At 46.7% G+C, this 27,020-nt stretch overlaps 1 protein-coding gene across 1 annotated transcript; it reads right to left on the bottom strand.

Annotated features, from left to right (window-relative positions):
- Nucleotides 1-528: 528 nt before the first annotated feature.
- On the bottom strand, nucleotides 529-27,020 carry LOC118395189 (uncharacterized; the record flags this gene model as incomplete). The annotated part of the gene is made up of 11 exons (XM_052462687.1): nucleotides 529-1,179; nucleotides 1,832-1,892; nucleotides 2,065-2,160; nucleotides 6,771-7,082; nucleotides 8,276-8,584; nucleotides 10,716-11,059; nucleotides 11,758-11,857; nucleotides 12,266-12,409; nucleotides 12,472-12,552; nucleotides 16,221-16,313; nucleotides 26,817-27,020. Coding segments are annotated over 11 exons (1,758 nt in total), but the record flags the coding sequence as incomplete, so codon positions are not given.

Genomic DNA, 27,020 nt, shown 5'->3' with positions numbered 1-27,020 from the left:
CATACTCCTCGTGTCCTCTCTCCTCATCTCCTTCTCAAAAACCCATTAGAGGGGTGGGAGAGAGGACGCGAGGAGTATGCAATTGAGATCTTCCTCCTGTGTTCAGGTCCCAGGCTCCATCAGGACAGGAGGAATGTCAGACACTGGTGCCACTTCCTCGGCTCAAAAACCCAAACAAACATATTTTTCCAACTCCTTAAACTGTAAGGTTAGGCAAGCTCTGTGTGTGGATGAATCTCAAGATTGATTACTTCAAGGCTTTAGTTCATGACTTTGTTCATACAATTGTAATAGCAGAGGACATCTACAGGTAGCCTACACAGTGAAACATCTATCTGTAGGAGCACAATGATAAGCCAAAAGTAATACCCTTTTTATTTTATTGTACATAATTTACAATGTAAATTCATACATCAGATGCACAAGGTTCCAAAGAACTAACAACCATATGAGACTTTCTGTCTACCTGAAAGTATAATATTCTGTATGACCAATATTCAACAGATAATTAATACAGTATAAGACAAATCACTGCTGATTGTTTTATTGAAATTAGGAATGTTATTTTGCACGTACTTCAATAACTGTCTATTTTATGTAATGATTGTTCCCACAACAATGATAGACCAGTGTCTTTTATAAATATTTATCAAATAGGTTAACTGTTAAAAACATGTTAAAACAAGCAGTAGTATAAATCATAGCTTGCCTTTCAGACAATAGCCACACATCTGTTAGAGTTACATCTCCATCGTCATAACAACATTCTCATCCAGCTATATAAAAATGGCTCTGGTCACTGATTGGTTGGAATGTCCAATTCAAAGAGATGATTGACATTTCACTTAACAGCATATTTAAGAAAAATATTCTATAAAAACTGCTTTGTTTCTTAACTTAATCCATTTCTTCTTTGTTTTTACATCAAATTTACATAAAGTATGTAGCTACTATCTCTCATTATTAAGAAATGTACAACTCTTGTCTTTATCCACAGTGCCAGAAGTAGTGGTAAAACTGTTAGTCTGTACTCTGTAGTGTCTTGGTGGCAGGGTAGCAACCCTCTTACTGGACACTGATGGTACCGTGGACAAGGGGCTCAAGGCACTGGTGTGGGGGGAGTCACGGGGTCATGGCAGTGGTCAACATGCCCGGTCAGTCCGGGTTAGGTTTCTTTATCTGAGAAGAGATAAGGCATGTGGGTCAAAATACAGAACAACATGAGACCACACACTCTATTGAATACAATAACTAATGTGATTCTAGTAAATGTGTGACTATCTTGCCAAAATAATGGAAAAACTTGAATGAATGAGGGATACAAAGTATATTGAAAGCAGTTGCTTCCACACAGCTGTGGTTCCTGAGTTAATTAAGCTATTAATATCCTATTATGCTTAGGGTCATGTATAAAAATGCTGGGCAGGCCATTATTTGGCCATCATGGCTATGCCCCCATAGGATGACAATGCCCCCATCCACAGGGCACGAGTGGTCACTGAATAGTTTGATGAGCATGTAAGCTATATCCCATGGTCATCTCAGTCACCAGATCTCAACCCAATTGAACACTTATGTGAGATTCTGGAGCGGCCCATGACAGCGTTTTCCACCACCATCAACAAAACACCAAATAATGGAATTTCTCATGGAAGAATGGTGGTCGTATGCCAACAATAGAGTTCCAGACACTTGTGGAATCTATGCCAAGGTGCACTGAAGCTGTTCTGGTTCGTGGTGGCCCAACGACATACTAAGAGACTTTACGTTGGTGTTTCCTTTATTTTGGCAGTTACCTATATATGGCATATATGACATATGTATATCTAACCCTTCAAGGGTGGAGCAGGTAGCCGCCTCCTCGTTTGCCGTGAAGAGTCCAATGTTTGTGGCTGCAGAGAGTCATGTGACACTTAATTAGTTTGTTAGAAAATCACAAGGTACGTGTTTGTTAAACGCTGGTAGTGAGTGACAAGTGGGGACCAGGAGTTTTTCCTGAACCCAAACTGCTGACCAGGAAAACCTCCTGGTCTTAGTTCTATGTGGCTTGGTCTGGTCCAGTACCTTAGGCTGTTCTTGGAGCTTAAAGAAGCGGTTCTGTGGGACCACATTGAGACCTGCGATCTTCAGAGCTGCGATCCTGTCTGCGATTTCTGACACCTACAACAAAGTAGAAATATTCATATTATCTGACTCAGATAAACTTAAAAGGACTTAAGAAACACAATTGAATGTGTATGTTTTTATGTCAATCATAAGGACCCCTTTCTAATTCTTTCTTTCAAACATTGTATTTGATATTTTTCATTATATGGCAATCACCAACATTCAAACACATACAATTTTCTAATTCTAATTTCACCATACCCAAAGTAAAATCCCTGTAACGGTCGTCGTCGTCTGATGAGGAAGAATCGGACCAAAGCGCGCGTGGTAAGTGTTCATGACTTTTATTAAACTGAACACTAGAACAAAATAACAAAGTGAATAAACGAAACCGAAACAGTCTTGTCAGGTGCAGAACACTAAACAGAAAACAACTACCCACAAAACATAGGTGGGAAAAAGCTACCTAAGTATGGTTCCCAATCAGAGACAACAAATGACAGCTGTCTCTGATTGAGAACCATACCCGGCCAAAACAAAGAAATACAAAACATAGAATGCCCACCGCAAATCACACCCTGGCAAAACCAAAGTAGAGACATAAAAAGCTCTCTAAGGTCAGGGCGCCTCTAGTGCGGGGGACCCTCGCCGCCGACCCTGGACTGGGGACCCTCATAGCGGGCCCCGGACTGGGCATCCTCGTTGCGGGCCCCGGACTGGGCACCCTCATTGCGGGCCCCGGACTGGGCACCCTCATTGCGGGCCCCGGACTGGGCACCCTCATTGCGGGCCCCGGACTGGGCACCCTCATTGCGGGCCCCGGACTGGGCACCCTCGTTTGCAGCCCCGGACTGGGCACCCTCGTTGCGGACCCCGGACTGGGCACCCTTGTTGCGGGCCCCGGACTGGGCACCCTCGTTGTGAGCCCTGGACTGGAGGGCGACTCTGGAGGCTCTGGACTGGACGGCGACTTTGGAGGCTCCGGACTGGAGACCGTTGCTGGAGGGAGGAGATGCAGAGACAGCCTGGTGCGTGGGGCTGCCACAGGGCCCACCAGGCTGGGGAGACCTACAGGAGGCCTGGTGCATAGAGGAGGCACAGGATGAACCGGGCTGTGGGGGAGCACTGGAGCTCTGGTGCGCAGCTTTGGCACCATTCCTCCAGGCTGAATGCCCACTTTAGCCCGGCCCCTCTAGAGTGCAGGCACAGGTCGAACCGGGCTGTGGAGGAGCACTGGAGATCTGGTGCTTACCACTCACACCTCTCCACTTGGCTCAATGCCCACTTTAGCCCGGGACGGGTGCAGTGCAGGCATAAGATGAACTGAACAGTCCCAGCGCACTAGAGACACAGTGCGCAGAGCCCCCGCAGGATACTCTGGGCCGAAACGGCGCACCGGAGACCAAGAGCGCTGAGCTGCCACAATCCGCCCTGGCTGGATGCCCACTCTCGCATGGGACTTGCGGAGGGCTGACATACAGCCCACCGGGCTATGAACGCCCCCTGGTGACACCGTACACTTTACCACATAACACGGTGCCTGACCAGTACCATGCTACTTCCGGTAAGCACGGGGAGTTGGCTCAGGTCTATAGCCTGACTCCGCCAATCTCCCTGTGTGCCCCTCAAAACATTTTTTGGGGGGGCTGCCTCTCGTGCCTGCTTCGCTCACTTGCCTCATATCGCCGCCTCTCAGCATTAGCTGCCTCCAGTTCCTTTTTCAGGCAGCGGTATTCCCTACCCAGTCTCCAGGGTCCCTTTATGTCCAGTATCTCCTCCCATGTCCAGGAGTCCTGAACCCTCTGCTCTTCCATACCACGCTGCTTGGTCCGCTTGTGGTGGGTAGTTCTGTAACGGTCGTCGTCGTCTGATGAGGAAGAATCGGACCAAAGCGCGTAGTAAGTGTAGTAAGTGTTCATAACTTTTATTAAAACTGAACACTAGAACAAAATAACAAAGTGCAAAACGAAACCGAAACAGTCTTGTCAGGTGCAGAAAACACGAAACTGAAAATAACTACCCTCCCCAAAACATAGGTGGGAAAAAGCTACCTAAGTATGGTTCCCAATCAGAGACAACGATAGTCAGCTGTCCCTGATTGAGAACCATACCCGGCCAAAACATAGAAATACAAAACATAGAAAAAAGAACATAGAATGCCCACCCCAAATCACACCCTGACTAAACCAAAATAGAGACATAAAAAGGTCAGGGCGTGACAATCCCAGGTAAAATCACCCGCTTTCTCAATTTTTTCAAAGCAAAAGACTGAGTCTGAAATGCCACAATGGGCTCAGGTCAAAAGTCTTGCACTCTTATACGAAAAAATAAACACATTTCAATATATTTAACTTTATGTAAAATGTATTTCAAATACATGTACTGTACACACATATAATACCAAGAGTTTGAATGATCTCAAATATAAAATATATTTTGATTTGTTTAACACTTTTTTCAAATCTGATCATTGCTAGACAACCATTTTCAGGTCTTGCCATCAATTTTCAAGTAGATTTACATCAAAACTGTCCTTGGCCATTTAGGAACATTCACTGTCTTCTTGTTGATAAGGAACTGGATAATATGTGTGAAATGCTTGATAATGTGTATGATATCAACAGAGAAGTATATTTTTTGGGTGATTTAAATATTGACTGGCTTTCATCAAGCTGCCCACTCAGGAAAAAACTTCAAACTGTAACAAGTGCCTGCAAACTGGATCAGGTTGTCAGTCAACCTACCAGGGTAGTTACAAACAGCACAGGAAATAAATTATTAACATGTATTGCTCAAATCTTTACTAATGCTGCAGATAATAGCCTTAAAGCAGTATCCAAATCCATAGGATGTAGTGATCACAATATAGTAGCCATATCTATGTTCCAAAGGCTGGGCCTAATATAGTGTATAAGAGGTCATACAATAAGTTTTTAGTGATTCTCATGTTGAGGATGTAAATAATATTTGCTGGTCTGTGGTGTGTAAGGAGGAGCAACACAACGCTGCACTTGACATATTCATGAAATTGCTTATTCCAGTTACTAATAAGCATGCACCCATTAAAAAATGACTGTAAAAATGGTTAAATCCCACTGGATTGATGAGGAATTTAAAAAAATGGTATGGTTGAGAGGGATGAGGAAAAAATAATTGCAAATAAGTCTGGCTGCACAACCGATTGTCAAACGTACTGCAAATTGAGAAATCATGTGACTAAACTAAATTAAAAGGGAAAAACACTATACTATGAAACACAAATAAATTATATTATAAATTATAGTAAAAAGCTTTAGAGCACCTTAAATTACTTTTTGAAAAAAGGCAAACTCAGCTCCATCATTTATTGAATTCAGTGAATCATTAATTGAATCAGATGCCTCATTCATCTGATACTGCCAACTATTTAAATTATTTTTTATTGGCAAGATTAGCAAACTTAGGCATGACATGACAGCAACAAATGCTGACACTACACATCCCAGTATATCTGACCAAATTATGAAAAACAAGCATTGACCTTTTGAATTCCATAAAGTGAGTGTGGAAGAGGTGAAACAATTATTGTTGTCTATCAACAATGACAAGCCACAAGGTCTGACAACCTGGATGGAAAATGACTGAGGATAATAGCAGATGATATTGCCACTCCTATTTGCCATTTCCTCAATTTAAACCTTTTAGAAAGTGCGTGTGCCCTCAGGCCTGGAGGGAAGCAAAAGTCATTCCGCCACCCAAGAATAGTAAATCCCCCTTTCCTGGCTCATATACCCGACCAATCAGCCTGTTACCAACCTTTAGTAAACTTCTGGAAAGAATGGTGTTTGACCAGATACAATGCTATTTTACAGTAAACAAATTGACAACCGACTTTCAGCACGCTTTATAGGGAAGGACATTCCACAAGCATGGCACTTACACAAATGACTGATGATTGGCAGAGAAATTGATGATACAAAGATTGTGGGGGCTGGTTTGTTAGACTTCAGTGCGGCATTTGACATAATCGATCATAGTCTGCTGCTGGAAAAACTGATGTGTTATGGTTTTACACCCCCTGCTATATTGTGGATAAAGAGTTGCCTGTCTAACAGAACACCCTCTGCCCCTCCAACATAATCCAGGTAGAATCAGGAATTCCCCAGGGCAGCTGTTTAGGCCCTTTACTGTCCTCAATCTTTACTAATGACACACCACTTTGAGTAAAGCCAGTGTGTCTATGTATGTGGATGACTCAACACTATACACGTCAGCTACTACAGCGTCTGAAATGACTGCAACATTTAACAAAGAGCTGCAGTTAGTAAAAAGCATTGTATTTGGGACAAATCATTCACTAAACCCTACACCTCAACTAAATATTGCAATTAATATTGTGGAAATTGATGTCCACAAACTTTTAGTCATGTAGTGTATTTGGGCTTGTCATGACAAAGGGGTTGAATACTTACTGGCCCAAGACATTTCAGCTTTTCATTTTTAATACATTTGTAAAAAAAAAAAAAAAAAAACATTCCAATTTGACATTATGGGGTATTTTGTTTAGGCCAGGCCAATCTCAATATGATCCATTTTAAATTCCGTCTGTAACACAACAAAATGTTGTGAATACTATCTGAATGCGCCGTATGAGACACAGAGGAAATCCAGACTTGGACACAAACCTGGAGGTCAGACTGCTGCACCTGGGCGGAAGCCGTTGCCACCTGCTCCTCCAGGTAGGACAGCTCCAGGTCTGAGGTGGCACCGCCGATGGCCCGGGCACAGTCCTCCAGGTCGCCAAGCTCCGCCTCCAAACCGTAAGCCGTGCCCGCCACCACGTACACCTGGTGGGCACAGTTCAGTTTGCACAGACAGACTGTGGTCATTTCAGTTGTATAACATGAACAAAGGTTAGCATCACACACCATTCTTAAACCCACAATGAACGTAAGATACAGTGCATTCGGAAAGTATTCAGACCCCTTGACTTTTTCCACATTTTGTTACGTTACAGCCTTATTCTAAAATTTGTGAATTTTTTTTTTCCCTCATCAATCTACACACAAAACCCCATAATGACAAAGTGAACAGGTTTTAAAACAGGTTTTAAAAAACAGAAATACCTTATTTACATAAGAATTCAGACCGCTTCTACAACTTGATTGGAGTCCACCTGTGGTAAATTCAATTGATTGAACACGATTTGGAAAGGCACACACCTGTCTATTTAAGATCCCACAGTTGACAATGTATATCAGAGCAAAAACCAAGCCATGAGGTTGAAGAAATTGTCCGTTGGCACAGATCTGCAAAGTGTACAACAAAAAATGTTTTGCAGCATTGAAGGTCCCGAAGAACACAATGGCCTCCATAATTTATTTATGTGTTTTTTTAACCACCTTTAAATGCTGCAAAAAATGTTTTGGTACCCTTCCCAAGATCTGTGCCTCGAACACAATCCTGTTGTGATACAACATGGGATCGAACCCCGCTCTGTAGTGACGCCTCTAGTACTGCGATGCAGTGCATTGGACCGCTGCGCCACTCGGGAGACCCCAGCCTCCATCATTCTTGTTTGGAATCACCAAGACTCTTCTTAGAGCGTGCCACCTGGCCAAACTGAGCAATCGGGGGAGAAGGGCCTTGGTCAGGGAGGTGACAAAGAACCCAATGATCACTCTAACAGAGCTCCAGAGTTCCTCTGTGGGGATGAGAGAACCTTCCTCAGGACCTCAGACTGGGGCAACGGTTCCCCTTACAACAGGACAAAGACCCTAAGCACACAGCCAAGACAATGCAGGAGTGGCTTTGGGACAAGTCTCTGAATGTCTTTGAGTGGCCCAGCTAGAGCCCCGACTTGAACCCGATCGAACATCTCTGGAGAGACATGAAAATAGTTGTACAGCGACGCTCCCCATCCAACCTGACAGAGCTTGAGAGGATCTGCAGAGAAAAATGGGAGAAACTCCCCAGATGCAGATGTGCCAAGCTTGTAGCGTCATACCCAAGAAGACTCAAGGCTGTAATCGCTGCCAACGGTGCTTCAACAAAGTACTGAGTAAAGGGTCTGAATTTTTTTTTCTTCAGTTGTGTATTTTTTTATTTTTTTTAAACAACAACTTGTTTTTGGTTTGTCATTATGGGATATTGTGTGTACTAGATTGATGAGGGTGAAAACTATTTAATAAATTTTAGAATAAAGCTGGGGGGTCTGAATACTTTCCGAATGCATTGTATGTTGAAAGAAGGAACAGACAGACAGACAGACAGACAGACAGACAGACAGACAGACAGACAGACAGACAGACAGACAGACAGACAGACAGACAGTATCCTCCAGTCTGCTGAGTTGTTTGTCCAGCCTCTTCGTGTCAGTGTTGGGGGACAGTGAGGGGATGCAGTCATCCCCCTCCATCCCCTGGAGTCGGTCTTCTGTTGCGTTTAACACCTTCAGCACCTCAGTGGTGATACTGTGCAGTGACACCTCCGAGTACCTCTACACACACACACACACACACACACACACACACACACACACACACACACACACACACACACACACACACACACACACACACACACACACACACACACACACACACACACACACACACACACACACACACACACACACACACACTGGTTTGGATTAACACCATTTTTAGGCAATCCCCAAAAGCCTTCTGTTTATGTGTGTAACACATCCATTAATGTGAGAATAACAGTTTTAAACGAGCAGAGAAAAGCCAAAGAACAAAGAGAAATAAATAGGGTTTGATTGATTGGTTGATTAATTGGATTCACAGCGCTATCCCAGTTGCTCTTGGTAAAGGTCAAGATATCAGTTAGTTTGTGATGTCACCTGCTGTAGCAAAGCAGAAATGAACTGGTGTGTTTTCTAGGCCCTTGTCATTAGGACTATCCTAACATGAAGCAATGGAACAAGGAAGGACAGGGGAAGAGAAAGGAAAAGACAAGTTAGGGAAAGTAAAAGGCTCTAGAGTAGCAAGCACATAGTGTTACAGCTGTTAGTTGCTTTCAGGTTAGAAATGTCAGAAGAAATACATAGCCACATACTCTATCTCTAGAGGTAAAGCTAGGTCCTTGGTTTCTTACATTCAGTATCTCCTCCTGAACACAGGGGAAACCCTTTCTCCAGGTTTGACTCCTATCTTATGCAAAGTGCCAAACCTGCCTGATAGCTGTTCTAGCATTAGCATCTTATTCATTAGATATTAATCTACCTCTTCCTTTAACTATTTTTCTCCAAATTGTATGTTATTATTTTCCTCTCCTCTCTCTTCTCTTTCTAGGTCCATCACCATTTCTCCATCCATCTCTACCACCCAGTGTGTTCACTAGGCTGCAAGTGATGTTATCACATAACACCTTCTTCCACAGTGTCCACACTTTCTGTTCTTTCTCGCTCTTGTCCTCCCACCCCACCTTCCACCTTTATCTCTGCTTCCCCTAGCCACTTTCCTTCAAACATCATCTCCATCATCCTCTGTACCATCGTTTCCCTCTTTCTCTTCCTCTTTCTCTACCTTTGTGTCTGTCTCTTCGTGTTGCAGCTCTCCCTCTTTCTCACTATCAAACAGTCTCACGTCTCGTTCAGTGATTCTATCGCACCTCTTCTCGTTCATCATCCTCCCCTCCACCACCATCATCAGTCCCAGGTGCCAGGGCTTCTCCATCTCCACCTGTCCCCTCCTCCTCTCTCCCTCCATTTCTCCCCGTCTTTCTCCATGCCACTTTCCCCCCATTCCTCCATCTCTCTCTGACCAACTCTGTCACTCTCTCTGATAACTTAATTGTGTCTCCTACACTCCTCTCTGCTCTCTCCTCCTCTTGTTAGATGAGAATTGTGAGGCACTAACTAGACTGGCCAGGTCTCTCAACTTGGAGATCAGTTCCTCCCCCTTCATCTCCCACAGAGCCTCCGCGACTATCTCTTACCTCTCTTCTCCTCCTTCTCTCTCCTCCCTCCCTATCCAGATCATCCTCTGTGGATGAAAACTGTGTGGCATCGACTTGTCTAGCCAGTCTACACAGTTTGGATGTCAGCTCTTCCTTCTCTCCCTCCCTCTCTCTTTCTCTCTTCTCCTCCATCTCTCCATCGCTGAGACCCACTTGGTCAAGCTCGTCCTCTGTTGATGACAACTGTGTGAATTGGCTAGCCAGCATATGCATCTTGATGGTCAGCTCCTCTCCTCCTTCTCCCTCCATCTCTTCAGCTCTCTCCTCCATCCTCTCTTCCTCCCATTCCTCCACCCCCTACACACTCTGTCTAACTCATCTTCAGTGGATGAGAACTCTGTGCCTCTGACCTGACTAGCCAGACTAGATAAGTGTTGACTCTCCTCCTCCAAATCCCTAACTCTCCTTTGTCTTCTTCTCCTCTTTATTCTCTTCCACTCTTCATCCCTCCATCTCCACCTCCATATGTCATAACATCTCTTCCTCCCTCCATCTCCACCTCCATATGCCATAACCTCTCTTCCTCCCTCCATCTCCACCTCCATATGCCATAACCTCTCTTCCTCCCAATCTCTTTCTCTCTTCAGGGAGGCGAGATGAAACTTCTGGAGCTTCGACCCTTGACCCCCAACCTGACCTTCTCCTACCTCAGACTCAAAGTTGAGGGTGTTCGTGCTGGCGTGGTGGCCCGGCGAGGGTAATGGGATGCTGGGTTGCTGGCCAGCAGAGGCCTGGGAGTCTGGAGCCTCTGACCCCTGGTTGTTGTTGGCGCTGGAGGTCATCTTCCTGCGTATCTCCAGCAGGGCAGCGTCCCAGGCCCCCTCGGCGTCGTAAGAGCCCATTTCGTTGCAGGCGGATATCACACCGAATTCCCACTCCAGGACACTGAATACCAGCGACTTCCACTTGGTCAGCAGGCTGGGCCGAGAGAGCTGGGTGCTCTGCAAGGCGATCCAGTTCCCATCAGGGCTCTTCAGCACTGAGGACGCACCTCACACACACCAGATAGACAGATAGACAGATACCACACACACAGAATTGTGTGGAATTCACCACAGACAGACATGTAAACACACAGCACTGCGCACGCACGCACGCACGCACGCACGCACGCACACACGCACGCACGCACGCACGCACGCACGCACGCACGCACGCACGCACGCACGCACGCACGCACGCACACACACGCACGCACGCACGCACGCACGCACGCACACGCACGCACGCACGCACGCACGCACGCACGCACGCACGCACGCGCACGCACGCACACGCACGCACGCACGCACGCACGCACGCACGCACACACACGCACGCACGCACGCACGCACGCACGCACGCACGCACGCACGCACGCACGCACGCACGCACGCACGCACGCACGCACGCACGCACGCACGCACGCACGCGCACGCACGCACGCACGCACGCACGCACGCACGCACGCACGCACGCACACACACACACACACACACACACACACACACACACACACACACACACACACACACACACACACACACACACACACACACACACAAAGGAGGAAGCCTTTAGCCACCAGTCTCTAGCTAGAGTACATCACCAACAGGTAACTCTGAAACTTACTACATAAGGTGTGTGTACTAAAGACATTTTGTAAAGATGTGTGTGAATAGTAAACTGCAGTGGCCAGCAGGCTCTTACTGGAGTTGTCCAGGCGGTCAATACTCTTCCAGCTGGCCAACCCTGCCGCTCCTCCCTCCTCCTTCAGTCCCTGCTGAGAGTCCTGGGAAACCCCGAAGCACTGCATCACAGCGTTATCATCCAGAAGGGAGGCAGAGCGAGACCGCCGAGGTAAATAAACACACTTAAATATGGGTAAAGAGAGGTAATGATAACCAACCAAGTCACACTCTATATACTGTATCATGTTCTGGTCTTATGTGACAGACTGGGCTTTTAACCGTGTTAGCCTGCTAAGCTAAAGCCTGGTCATCAGCCAAAACAAGTGTTCATGTTGGGCAAATCATAGTCTCGAGTTACCATGTCTCGTTTACTTTCTGAACGAACATGAAGAAGCGTCGCTATCCAAGTTCGGCCACCTGGGTTATCTGCGCACCACAATACTGTGTTAGCCCTCTGAACTGAAGCCTATAGGTAAAGGTTACTAATCACATAAGCGTAGTTCCCTGAACCACCTTACGCTCCATACCTTGGCGTGGACTGATGTGGTGATCTGGGACTGGGAGCTGGGGCAGCTTGAAGCCAAAGGCTTTTCACCCCTCTGGTTGCCTGGGGTCCAGTCCAGGTCACAGTTTGGCTTCATCTCAACCAGGTTCTTCCTCCGCCGGATGATCTAGGATGGAATTGAGTTGAGTTGAGTTTAATTGAATTGAAATTAAATTAAATGGTACTTACTGTCTGTACGATGGTTGTGGCCAGCTCCTCAATCAGCTCCTCCCTGTGGTCCCGCAAATACCTAGCTTCACTCTGCATATCCTGGAGAGAACAACAGCGAAGTCATATAGACAGTCGATAAATATAAAATAATAAGATCCTGTAAACTTTTTAAAAGTGGTTTTGGATATGCAAGGTTTTACAGATTAAAGGAGTAATTAGGTGCAGAAGATGACTGTGTCACTGCTCGGCTAGTCTGTTACAGTACTACTGCATGCTAAAATATCTCAATGAACAATAACATAGAAGTGGGTTTCTTTAATTAGGGCAGTACAAAGTAAATGGAATTGTAAATTAATGGTCTGCACATTTAATCTGCATTTCAGCAAACTAGAAGGAATACAAAGCTTGTACTGCAACGTGGAATCAATCTTCAGCAGTCTTACTTTCTCCCTATCACCTCAAATCAAATCAAATCAAATCTAATTTTATTTGTCACATACACATGGTTAGCAGATGTTAATGCGAGTGTAGCGAAATGATTGTGCTTCTAGTTCCGACAATGCAGTGATAACCAACAAGTAATCTAACTAACAATTCCAAAACTACTGTCTTATACACAGTGTAAAGGGATAAAGAATATGTACATAAGGATATATGAATGAGTGATGGTACAGAGCAGCATACAGTAGATGGTATCGAGTACAGTATATACATATGAGATGAGTATGTAGACAAAGTAAACAAAGTGGCATAGTTAAAGTGGCCAGTGATACATGTATTACATAAGGATGCAGTCGATGATGTAGAGTACAGTATATACGTATGCATATGAGATGAATAATGTAGGGTAAGTAACATTATATAAGTTAGCATTGTTTCAAGTGGCTAGTGATATATTTACATAATTTCCCATCAATTCCCATTATTAAAGTGGCTGGAGTTGGGTCAGTGTCAATGACAGTGTGTTGGCAGCAGCCACTCAATGTTAGTGGTGGCTGTTTAACAGTCTGATGGCCTTGAGATAGAAGCTGTTTTTCAGTCTCTCGGTCCCAGCTTTGATACACCTGTACTGACCTCGCCTTCTGGATGATAGGGGTGAACAGGCAGTGGTTCGGGTGGTTGATGTCCTTGATGATCTTTATGGCCTTCCTGTAACAACGGGTGGTGTAGGTGTCCTGGAGGGCAGGTAGTTTGCCCCCGGTGATGCGTTGTGCAGACCTCACTACCCTCTGGAGAGCCTTACGGTTGAGGGTGGAGCAGTTGCTGTACCAGGCGGTGATACAGCCCGCCAGGATGCTCTCGATTGTGCATCTGTAGAAGTTTGTGAGTGCTTTTGGTGACAAGCCAAATTTCTTCAGCCTCCTGAGGTTGAAGAGGCGCTGCTGCGCCTTCTTCATGACGCTGTCAGTGTGAGTGGACCAATTCAGTTTGTCTGTGATGTGTATGCCGAGGAACTTAAAACTTGCTACCCTCTCCACTACTGTTCCATCGATGTGGATAGGGGGATGTTCCCTCTGCTGTTTCCTGAAGTCCACAATCATCTCCTTAGTTTTGTTGACGTTGAGTGTGAGGTTATTTTCCTGACACCACACTCCGAGGGCCCTCAACTCCTCCCTGTAGGCCGTCTCGTCGTTGTTGGTAATCAAGCCGACCACTGTTGTGTCGTCCGCAAACTTGATGATTGAGTTGGAGGCGTGCGTGGCCACGCAGTCGTGGGTGAACAGGGAGTACAGGAGAGGGCTCAGAACGCACCCTTGTGGGGCCCCCGTGTTGAGGATCAGCAGGGAGGAGATGTTGTTGCCTACCCTCACCACCTGGGGGCGGCCCGTCAGGAAGTCCAGTACCCAGTTGCACAGGGCGGGGTCGAGACCTAGGGTCTCGAGCTTGATGACGAGCTTGGAGGGTACTATGGTGTTGAATGCCGAGCTGTAGTCGATGAACAGCATTCTCACATAGGTATTCCTCTTGTCCAGGTGGGTAAGGGCAGTGTGCAGTGTGGTTGAGATTGCATCGTCTGTGGACCTATTTGGGCGGTAAGCAAATTGGAGTGGGTCTAGGGTGTCAGGTAGGGTGTGGTGATATGGACCTTGACTAGTCTCTCAAAGCACTTCATGATGACGGAAGTGAGTGCTACTAGTCGTTTAGCTCAGTTACCTTAGCTTTCTTGGGAACAGGAACAATGGTGGCCCTCTTGAAGCATGTGGGAACAGCAGACTGGTATAGGGATTGATTGAATATGTCCGTAAACACACGGGCCAGCTGGTCTGCGCATGCTCTGAGGGCGCGGCTGGGGATGCCGTCTGGGCCTGCAGCCTTGCGAGGGTTAACACGTTTAAATGTCTTACTCACCTCGGCTGCAGTGAAGGAGAGACCGCATGTTTTCGTTGCAGGCCGTTGCAGGCACGCTTTGTCCTCAAAGCGGGCAAAAAGTTATTTAGTCTGCCTGGGAGCAAGACATCCTGGTCCGTGACTGGGCTGGGTTTCTTCTTGTAGTCCGTGATTGACTGTAGACCCTGCCACATGCCTCTTGTGTCTGAGCCATTGAATTGAGATTCCACTTTGTCTCTGTACTGACGCTTAGCTTGTTTAATAGCCTTGCGGAGGGAATAGCTGCACTGTTTGTATTCGGTCATGTTGCCAGACACCTTGCCCTGATTAAAAGCAGTGGTTTGCGCTTTCAGTTTCACGCGAATGCTGCCATCAATCCACGGTTTCTGGTTAGGGAATGTTTTTATCGTTGCTATGGGAACGACATCTTCGACGCAAATTCTAATGAACTCGCACACCGAATCAGCGTATTCGTCAATATTTTTATCTGACGCAATACGAAACATGTCCCAGTCCACGTGATGGAAGCAGTCTTGGAGTGTGGAGTCAGCTTGGTCTGACCAGCGTTGGACAGACCTCAGCGTGGGAGCCTCTTGTTTGAGTTTCTGCCTGTAGGCAGGGATCAGCAAAATGGAGTCGTGGTCAGCTTTTCCGAAAGGGGGGCGGGGCAGGGCCTTATATGCGTCGCGGAAGTTAGAGTAACAATGATCCAAGGTTTTACCACCCCTGGTTGCGCAATCGATATGCTGATAAAATTTAGGGAGTCTTGTTTTCAGATTAGCTTTGTTAAAATCCCCAGCTACAATGAATGCAGCCTCCGGATAAATGGTTTCCAGTTTGCAAACAGTTAAATAAAGTTTGTTCAGAGCCATCGATGTGTCTGCTTTGGGGGATATATAAGGCTGTGATTATAATCGAAGAGAATTCTCTTGGAAGATAATGCGGTCTACATTTGATTGTGAGGAATTCTAAATCAGGTGAACAGAAGGATTTGAGTTCCTGTATGTTTCCTTCATCACACCATGTCTCGTTAGTCATGAGGCATACACCCCCCGCCACTCTTCTTACCAGAAAGATGTTTGTTTCTGTCGGCGCGATGCGTGGAGAAACCCGTTGGCTGCACCGCATCGGATAGCGTCTTCCCAGTGAGCCATGTTTCCGTGAAGCAGAGGACGTTACAGTCTCTGATTTCCCTCTGGAATGCCACCCTTGCTCGGATTTTGTCAACCTTGTTGTCAAGAGACTGGACATTGGCAAGAAGAATGCTGGGGAGTGGTGCGCGATGTGCCCTTGTTCGGAGTCTGACCAGAAGACCACGTAAAAAAACAAAAAACTGCATAGTTCCTAGGAACGCGAAGCGAGGCGGCCATCTCTGTCGGCGCCGGAAGTCACAGAGTCATATGAGTGACAGACAGACTGTCCGCCGCAGAATATGTTACCTGATTGTCGGTGTATCCCTCTGCCTTGTAGATGGTCTCGTCGATGGCCTCCTCTGCCACCCTCAGTGCCACTGTGAGGGTCTTTGCTGTACTCTGAAAAGGGAAAGGGGGTATAATAGAAATTAAGCTTATATTTATTGTTACCTGTTACCCCCCCCCCCAGCCTCAATTTGTCGGGGCATTCCCGGGACCACCCATACGTAGAATGTATGCACACATGACTGTAAGTCGCTTTGGATAAAAGCGTCTGCTAAATGGCATATATATCTATATATATTGACTCTACAAGTTGTCAAAACCGTTCCACAGAGATGCTTGCCCATGTTGACGTCAATGCCCACCACAGTTGTGTCAAGATGGATGGATGGAGTTTGATAACCTGGTGCACCTGGCACCTACTACAACACCCTGTTCAAAAGCACTTACATCGTTTGACTTGCCCATTCACCCTCTGAATGGCACACATACACAATCCATGTCTCAATTGTCTCAAGGCTTAAAAGTCCTTCTTTAACCGGTCTCCTCCCCTTCATCTGCACTGATTAAGTGGATTTAACAAGTGACATCAATAAGGGATCGTATCTTTCACCTGGATTCACCTGGTCAGTCTATGTCATGGAAAGAGCAGGTGTTCTTAATGTTTTGTATGTGTATGTTCTAACATTCCCTCCATCTTGTGCCAAAATCTGTTATTTTTAAGTCGTGGTTCCAATAGTTCATCTTTTTTTCTAAGAGATTGTCAGTTGGATAGAGGTTTTATATATCTTACCTATCATATGAATATCCTGTCCTATCTTAAATAGGATTTCCTCAACATTGCCCTGATGTCCAAAAGATTTCTGATCTACATTTCGTGACAGAAACCTTTTAAGATGCATGTATTTGAAAATGTCTACATTGGACAGCCCAAACAGACCAACAAAAAGCGATCTGCTCCTTCAATAAAGACATGAAATACTTGCACTTGAAGTAAGAGGAGATTAGGAATGTAGAGTATATACTGTATAATTATTTAACTACAGGTACCCTGAATGTGAGCAAAAATAGCTGTATGTAGCGATATAAGTATTGTTGTCCTTTAATTTACTCCAATTTGTGTTGAGATGGTAAGGTATATAGAAAAAATACATTAAATACCTCACCCTATTTTCACTATGTCAGAAAAAAGTATTTGTCGCTACAGACGCTGCCCTCATTCCCGATGCTCTCCTCTATGTGCTTCCCTCTTCACAGAGACACAACACACAGGACAGGCATGGGTCATGTTCAGCAGGCCACAATGTAGCAAAACAGTTTGAAAGAGGAAAATAAAATGGGTGTTTCGTATTGGACAACTTCAGGTAGGACATCATCTGTTTCATATCTCTTTCTCCAGTTTTGTGCCCACTGAGCACATGCAGAACATTCAAACACACAGAAACACTTCAAAAACCTCAATAAATGTTGAAAGAATTTTGAGCATGACAGTGAAAAAAATACTCTCATAACATGAGCACACATTGCTTGATTAAACAATGATACTGTAGCCTCAGAGTAATTGCAGTTGAATTAGGGGTTTGCCTGAGCAGGGGTATTTTCTGTACCTAGTCATAGATTCTCAGTCTTCTTTGAGCTCTATTCAGGTCCTCGAGATATGCACACAATGCTGTTGTTATTTATTGTTATATAACTGCCTTACTGGGTCTTGTGTCAGGCCTTATCAGCCTTATCCCTGTGCTGTGCAGGTCCAGTGTATAAATAGTTCAGATTGGGGAACAGTAGCGTAATCTATAGTCCTTTTTAAAGGGAAGGTGGTTGAGGGACATAAACTAGATTTGAGAACAAATTAGCCACTCTATTGCTAACTGGCTGTGTCCACACACCATGCACACACACTCTTTCCTCCACCTCTCTCTTCTCCTCCTCTCTCTCACCCTCTCCTGCAGGTCACAGAGGAGGACTGAAGGCACTATAATCCAGACAGTAGTGCAGCAGCAGCAGTCTGTTATCTACAGTGCAGCTCTTCCTCCATTCTTAAAGCTGCCTGGCATGACTCAATCAGCAGCCTCCAGCCTGCTTCCCCAGGCTCTCTGTGTGCTCTGCAGAGGTAGTTTGACAGATTTCAGCACACTCACGTGATGAGCAACCTTGCTTAAGGCCCTAATGCCTAGGCTTTAGCTCAGTGGACTAACAAAGTATTGTTGTGACACACAGATGCACCGGGTTCCAAGCCAGTCAGTCACACTCGCTATGCTTCAATCAAATCCTATGGCCTAACCAGGCACCAGCACAAGCCTCTTTGTACTGCCAGAAAGCACATTTTGGATGACTTAACTTTTAACTTCGAGCTGACATTCATTGTTGTTTAATGCTACCAATTGTATATGCAGAACTATGCTACCATTCTCCTTCTTGTGGTACTTGGAGAAGTCCCCGAGCATATTGAGTCACTAGCCTATGGCTAGTGTGCTACGGCTCTGTGTGCTACGGCTCTGTGTGCTACGGCTCTGTGTGCTACGGCTCTGTGTGCTACGACTCTGTGTGCTACGGCTCTGTGTGCTACGGCTCTGTGTGCTACGACTCTGTGTGCTACGGCTCTGTGTGCTACGGCTCTGTGTGCTACGACTACGGCTCTGTGTGCTACGGCTCTGTGTGCTACGGCTCTGTGTGCTACGGCTCTGTGTGCTACGGATCTGTGTGCTACGGCTCTGTGTGCTACGACTCTGTGTGCTACGGCTCTGTGTGCTACGGCTCTGTGTGCTACGACTCTGTGTGCTACGGCTCTGTAAGAGGTACATGTTATGACAGTTTACACCAGCAGTGACGCCTTAAGCCTCCACAAAAAAATTATGCAAGAATTAGAATCTCAAAGAGCCAGTGGAGTTTATGCATTAGTGATACTTAAGATTGATTATTCTATTGATTACCTATAATGTACAGTTGAATTACAAGCAAAGGCTTGGAAATGACTACCTAGAAATAACAACATTCTGCTCTAGCACGTCAAACATGGTAGAGCATCCTCCTCTCATCTGGTAAATCAGGTCCAGCGAGAGAGAGAGAGACAGAGAGAGACAGGGAGAGAGAGCGAGACAGAGAGATGACCCCTGCTACTGCAAATAGCTCCTGGCCAAAACAGCCCTGACAGTCCTCTCCCTGAAGGTTCTGGATGTTAGGAGGATTTTTGAATATGGTAGAAGGCATTATTACACATGCACAATGTTGTGAAGCACATACACTAATAATAGCACATATCTGATGCATTCACGTAGCCTTCCTACCTACACACACGTACACTCTGAGAAAAAAGGTGCTGTCTAGAACCTTAAACGGTTATTCAGCTGTCCCCATAGGAGAACCCTTTGAAAACCCCTTTTTGGTTCCAGGTAGAACCCTTTTGGGTTCCATGTAAAACCCTTTCAACAGAGGGTTCTACAAGAAACCCAAAAGAGTTCTACCTTAAACCAAAAAAGGATTCTACCTGGAACCAAAAAGGGTTTTTCAAAGGGTTCTCCTGTGTCGACAACCAAATAACCCCTTTGGAACCCTTTTTTCTAAGAGTGTACATTAGAGCTGTTTGGTAGGGGGACCTCGGTTCGGTCTGCACTGTGAACCCGAATAAATACATTAAAATAAAACACTAGGCCTATAGGCTATGCTGCGTTGTATGCCATTGCCTCCTGAGTAAATCTGAGCTGGAAAAAAAACATTCTAGGCTATTCCGTTAAAACAATGTTGTAATCAAAATTCCAATCTTAAAACACTGTAATAATGGGTATGGGACAAATGCTCATACACTGAAACTAAATGGGTCCTTGTTATGAATTTTATGAATAATGGCTAAACAATGTAGTATACATTTAACTATAACTATAACTAATTGTTTTCTACCCTGTTTTACTATATCTGATATATAATGTGTGTGTGTGTGTCTAAAGTAAGCAAAGAGCGTCATTAACCTATGTTTGAACCAACTCAACTATAACTCTGTGGCGATCAAATAAGATAGCGAGAGCCACTCCAGGTTTATCCGTATCTGGAACTGTCTGCTAACTGGTAATAAACTATGGTGAGACTTCAGGAGATAATCCAGATATATGGTGTGTCATGTATGTGCGCTAGTAAGTTTGTCCTGGTCGAGAGGAGGAGATACCTTTTATAACCTATGACGTCATATGTGAAATAGAAGCTGTTGTACATGGTTCTAAGAGCAGCGCGCTCCGAGAATAAATACTATTGGCTAATTTTGATAGACTGGTCTCTGTCTGTTTCATGCAAATAGGGATCTTACAAATTCTTAGAAACAGACAGAATGATTTTAATTGAATTGGTTAATGAACACATATAGGAATTGTTAAATTCCTTTGACAGTCCTATATGTACTTTTCCAGTCAAAACCTTCTCAATCCTCAGCAGCACTGATAAGCTTTCACGTCTTTGACCCTCTTTCCTACTGATCAACCTTTTGGACTCATCTATGGACATAGATATTGGGACCCCATTGATGACTCCCCTCAATCTAGCATAAGCACCAGAGACATGGCTTTTCATCTTCTTCCCATTATGCTTTTCCATTAGCAGAATCTTCCCTTGCTGAGCCTGGCTACCACACAATATTAGCAATCTACCATTTCCAATGAACCGGGCTTGTTTTACTTCAGCTATCTCTTTCTCTATGGCATTGGTTAATTGGATAGGGTGTAAATGAGGCCCTGTGGTCTCACCAAACACCATCACAACTTTCCACTCTGACAAATTGTTAGTCTTGCTTCCTACCTTGGCCCTCTTCATGCTTTCTGTACTAGACACTCTACTGCTTTCAGTATCATGCTCTCTCTTCCTCTTATGTCTTTCCACTACCGACCATTCAGATCCTTGACCCTCATCCTCCTGATCCATATCATCAGAACTGACACCCATATTGTTGGCATTCCAGCACAGATGTTGCTTCTACAACTTTTTCTCCATTTCCTCCACGTCGGCCGCACTACTCTCCACCATTTCCAAATATCCGCCATACGCTCCTGCAAACCGTCCCGACTACCTGCTTCCTCTTCTGTCTCTGGTCAAGACTCTTCAACATTCAGCCAGCCGTCCTCTCCCTCGCGCGTTATCAGCTCTGGTAAATAAAGTAGCCCCCCCCCCCCCTGGATCCGACCATGTCTATACGGAACTGGTTGTCCTCTGGTCCATTCGGAATGGGTCTCTATATTGAAAAAATTATTTCTGCATATTTGTCCGGGTGGGAAAGCCCCAGGTCAATTTCGGAACGGGTCCAACTTTTACCGCAATACTTACCGAACCTAGAGTACATGTTCAAACACCCACACATATACAGTATGCATAAACACTGTGGAACGGCCCTAAAGTACAATACACACACACACACACACACACACACACACACACACACACACACACACACACACACACACACACACACACACACACACACACACACACACACACACACACACACACACACACACAGAACAGACAGAGAACAGAGAGAACAGACAGAGAACAGACAAAGAACAGAGAGAACAGACAGAGAACAGACAGAAAACAGTGAGAATAGAGAGACTAGAGAAAGAACAGAGAGAATAGAGAAAGGAGGACTGTTGAGATGCCAGTTATACATAGTGCATGTAGCAGACCAGTGTTCTTATCTTATAAAATGTTTTTTCTTCAGTTACTTTAGTTGCGCTTGATTTCGATTACCCACAGTGGGTGGTGTTTGTACTTTTGGGAGTATTCTATTGGTTACATTGCGGCAGGTAAGTTATTTTGTGCACTCCACTAACAATGTGTAGCGTGTATGGCGGTCTTGAGTGTGTGTTACCACATCCTCTGAGTCAAGAGGTCCCTTGCCCTGAAGGCAAGGCACACACACACACGTCCTCATCTCACCTTGTTGAACCTCTGCCAACTTATTGTGGGAGACCTCACTCTTCTGATTGCAAACATTAGTGGTGTGCGGGTCAGCTATTTGTTCTCCCGCACCCACCTACCTGCAATTGCTAATAACCCATCCGCAACCACCCGACTATATGTGATAAAGTGAAAATCTGAGACCCGCTGTCACGCCCTGGTCGAAGTATTTTGTGTTTATCTTTATTTATTTGGTCAGGCCAGGGTGTGGCATGGGTTTGTGTATGTGGTGTGTATGTATTGGGATTGTAGCTAGTGGGGTGTTCTGGTTAAGTTTATGGCTGTCTGAAGTGGTTCTCAATCAGAGGCAGGTGTTTATCGTTGTCTCTGATTGGGAACCATATTTAGGCAGCCATATTCTTTGAGTTTGTCGTGGGTGATTGTCCTTAGTGTCTTTGTTCCTTGTTCTGTGTGTTTGTGCACCAGTATTAGGCTGTTTCGGTTTTCATTACGTTTATTGTTTTGTAGGTTTTGTATTTAGATACGTGTTCCGTTTGTTCATTAAACATGGATCGCAATCTACACACTGCATTTTGGTCCGACTCTCCTTCACACCTAGAAAACCGTTACAGAATCACCCACCACAAACGGACCAAGCAGCGTGTCAACAGGCAGGAGCAGCCCAAAGAGGAGCTGCGTATTAAGGATTTCTGGACATGGGAGGAAATCCTTGACGGGAGAGGACCAAGGGGCTAAACCAGGGGAGTGTAGCTGCCCAAAGGTGCAGCAGGAGAAGAGGCATCAGGAGCAGCCCAAAGAGGAGTACAGTATGGACTATACTTTTTGGGAGGAGATAGACAGGTGGGCGGTCGACCCAGGTAGAGTGCCGGAGCCCGCCTGGGATTCGATGGAGCAGTGCGCGGAAGGTTACAGGAGAATGAGGTTGGCGAAGCAAGCACGGCGGCGCGGACGGAAGCCCGAGAGTCAGCCCCAAAAATGTCTTGGGGGGAGGCTCACAGGGAGTAGGGCTACGCCAGGTAGGAGACCTGCGCAAACTCCCTGTGCTTACCGGGGGGCTAGAGAGACCGGGCAGGCACCGTATTATGCAGTGGTGCACATGGTGTCCCCAGTGCGGGTGCATATCCCGGTATATTCCAGCTCCTCCTTTCGGCCGGGCTAGAGTGGGCATCGAGCCAGGTAAGGTTGGGCAGGCTCGGTGCTCAAGAGCTCCAGTGCGCCTGCACAGTCCGGTCTATTCAGTACCACCTCCACACCCCAGCCCTCCGGTGGCAGCTCCCCGCACCAGGCTTCCTGTGCGTGTCCTCGGTCCAGTACCACCAGTACCAGCACCACGCATCAGGCCTGCAGTGCGCCTCGCCTCTCCAGCGCTGTCGGAGCCTTTCTCCTCTCCTGCGCTGCCGGAGTCTCCCGCCTGTTTTCAGTGCAGCCAGAGCCTTCCTCCTCTACAGCGCTGCCGGAGTCTCCCAACTGTTCAGCACAGCCAGCGCCTTCCTCCTCTCCTGCGCTGCCGGACTCTCCTGCCTGTTCAGCGCAGCCAGAGCTGCCAGCCTGTATGGAGCAGCCAGAGCTGTCAGCCTGCATGGAGCAGCCAGAACTGTCAGTCTGCATGAAGCAGCCAGAGCTGTCAGTCTGCATGAAGCAGCCAGAGCTGTCAGTCTGCATGAAGCAGCCAGAGATGTCAGTCTGCATGGAGCAGCCAGAGCTGTCAGTCTGCATTAAGCAGCCAGAGCTGTCAGTCTGCATGGAGCAGCCAGAGCTGTCAGTCTGCATTAAGCAGCCAGAGCTGTCAGTCTGCATGGAGCAGCCAGAGCTGTCAGTCTGCATTAAGCAGCCAGAGCTGTCAGTCTGCATGGAGCAGCCAGAGCTGTCAGTCTGCAAAGAGCTGTCAGTCTGCAAGGAGCTGTCAGTCTGCAAGGAGCTGCCAGTCTGCAAGGAGCTGCCAGTCTGCAAGGAGCTGTCAGTCTGCAAGGAGCTGCCAGTCTGTAAGGAGCTGCCAGTCTGGAAAGAGCTGCCAGTCTGGAAAGAGCTGCCAGTCTGCAAGGAGCTGTCAGTCTGCAAGGAGCTGTCAGTCTGCAAGGAGCTGCCAGTCTGCAAGGAGCTGTCAGTCTGCAAGGAGCTGTCAGTCTGCAAGGAGCTGCCAGTCTGCAAGGAGCTGCCAGTCTGCAAGGAGCTGTCAGTTTGCAAGGAGCCGCCAGTCTGGACGGAGCCGCCAGAGCTGTCAGTCTGTAAGAAGCCGCCAGAGCTGTCAGCCTGTAAGAAGCCGCCAGAGCTGTCAGCCTACATGGAGCAGCCAGAGCCGCCAGTCAGCCAGACTCTTGCAGATCCGCCAGTCAACCAGACTCTTCCAGATCCGCCAGTCAACCAGACTCTTCCAGATCTGCCAGGCAGCCAGACTCTTCCAGATGCCAGTCAACCAGACTCTTCCAGATCTGCCAGTCAGCCAGACTCTTCCAGATCTGCCAGTCAGCCAGACTCTTCCAGATCTGCCAGTCAGCCAGACTCTTCCAGATCTGCCAGTCAGCCAGACTCTTCCAGATCTGCCAGTCAGCCAGACTCTTCCAGATCTGCCAGTCAACCAGACTCTTCCAGATCTGCCAGTCAACCAGACTCTTCCAGATCCGCCAGTCAGCCGGGATCTGCCAGAACTGCCAGTCGGCCAGGATCTGCCAGTCGGTCAGGATCCGCCAGTCAGCCAGGATCCGCCAGTCAGCCAGGATCTGCCAGATCCGCCAGTCAGCCAGGATCTGCCAGTCAGCCAGGATCTGGTAGATCCATCAACCTGCCTGAGCTTCCTCTCACTCCTGAGCTTCCTCTCACTCCCGAGCTTCCTCTCACTCCCGAGCTTCCTCTCTCTCCCGAGCTTCCTCTCACTCCCGAGCTTCCTCTCACTCCCGAGCTTCCTCTCACTCCCGAGCTTCCCCTCACTCCCGAGCTTCCCCTCACTCCCGAGCTTCCCCTCACTCCCGAGCTTCCCCTCAGTCCACAGCTGCCGCTCAGTCCCGAGCTGCCGCTCAGTCCCGATCTACTCCTCAGTCCAGTGGGGTTCTGGGTGAGGACTACTAGGCCATGGTCGGCGGCGAGGGTGGACTATCCAAGGACGCGAGGAGAGGGGACTAAGACATTGATTGAGTGGGGTCCACGTCCCGCGCCGGAGCCGCCACCATGGACAGACGCCCACCCGGACCCTCCCTATTGTTTTGAGGTGCGTTCGGGAGTCCGCACCTTAGGGGGGTTCTGTCACGCCCTGGTCGAAGTATTTTGTGTTTATCTTTATTTATTTGGTCAGGCCAGGGTGTGGCATGGGTATGTGGTGTGTATGTATTGGGATTGTAGCTAGTGGGGTGTTCTGGTTAAGTCTATGGCTGTCTGAAGTGGTTCTCAATCAGAGGCAGGTGTTTATCGTTGTCTCTGATTGGGAACCATATTTAGGCAGCCATATTCTTTGAGTTTGTCGTGGGTGATTGTCCTTAGTGTCTTTGTTCCTTGTTCTGTGTGTATGTGCACCAGTATTAGGCTGTTTCGGTTTTCACTACGTTTATTGGTTTGTAGGTTTTGTATTTAGATTCGTGTTCCGTTTGTTCATTAAACATGGATCGCAATCTACACGCTGCATTTTGGTCCGACTCTCCTTCACACCTAGAAAACCGTTACACCCGCCCCCAACACTAACCTGTAAATATAGAAAATTCGCTATAGGTTACAGTCAAAGACAGCAGAACAATATTTTGACAGGGGGAGCAGATTTTTGGATAAGTTTCTGCTTATAATTTCAGACATTATTGTAGGCTATTTGTTAGTCAACTTTCTCTTTTATATGTTGCCCTAGAAGACTAGATAAACCCTTGCTCATCAGAATAATGTAATAGATCGCTAGAATGAATTATTCTGTCTAGTTGACAAACTAACATGATCCAAACATACCAAGACAGTCATGAAGAGGGCACGAGAAAACCTATTCCCCCCCAGGAGACTGAAAAGATTTGGCATGGGTCCTCACATCCTCTAAAGGTTCTACAACTGCACCATCGAGAGCATCCTGACTGGTTGCATCACTGCCTGATATGGCAACTGCTCGACCTTCGACCGCAAGGCACTACAGATGTACGGCCCAGTACATCACTGGGGCCAAGCTTCCTACCATCCAGGACCTCTATACCAAGCGGTGTCAGAGGAAGGCCCTAAAAATAGTTAAAGACTCCAGCCACTCTAGTCATAGACTGTTCTCTCTGCTGCCGTACGGCAAGCGGTACCGGAGTGCCAAGTCTAGGTCCAAGAGGCTTCTAAACAGCTTCTACCCCCAAGCCATAAGACTCCTGAACATATAATCAAATGCCTACATAGGCTATTTGCATTGCCCCCCCTCTTTTACACTGTTGCTACTCTCTGTTATCATCTATGCATAGTCACCTTAATAACTCTACATACATGTACATATTACCTCAATTACCTCGACTAACTGGGGCTCCCGCACATTGACTTTTGTATTCAGCGCATGTGACAAATAAAATGTGATTTGATATGTAATGTTTTCTCTGTCATCTTTCTAATTCTAATCCTAACACTAATTCTAACCTTATACCTAAACCACCTAGAAATAGCATTTGATCCTGTGGGGACTAGCAAAATGTCACATTTTTGTTTGTTTAGTACTCGTGGGGACTCCCCCCTCCCCCCCACAGACACACACTCACCCCTGCAGACAGAAACACACCCCTCCACACTGACCTGCCCTTCCGGCACACGGAACAGACCCAGGATTTGTCTTTCTTGCTGTAGAAGTGGCAGGTCTTGCAGACGTTGTACTGGCAGTCCAGTCACTGGCACATGGAGTTGACCAGGAAGGTGAAGGGAGAGCAGCAGCAGATGTAGCGATGTTGCCGGGAGAGCAGGGAGCAGCGACTGTCCTCCTTGTCCAGCTCCTGCTTCAGG

Source organism: Oncorhynchus keta, chromosome 15 (genome assembly GCF_023373465.1).
Source record: "Oncorhynchus keta strain PuntledgeMale-10-30-2019 chromosome 15, Oket_V2, whole genome shotgun sequence".
NCBI lineage: Eukaryota > Metazoa > Chordata > Actinopteri > Salmoniformes > Salmonidae > Oncorhynchus > Oncorhynchus keta.
Note: the sequence above shows the minus strand (reverse complement) of the source record. Positions and strands in the feature narration are given on the sequence as shown.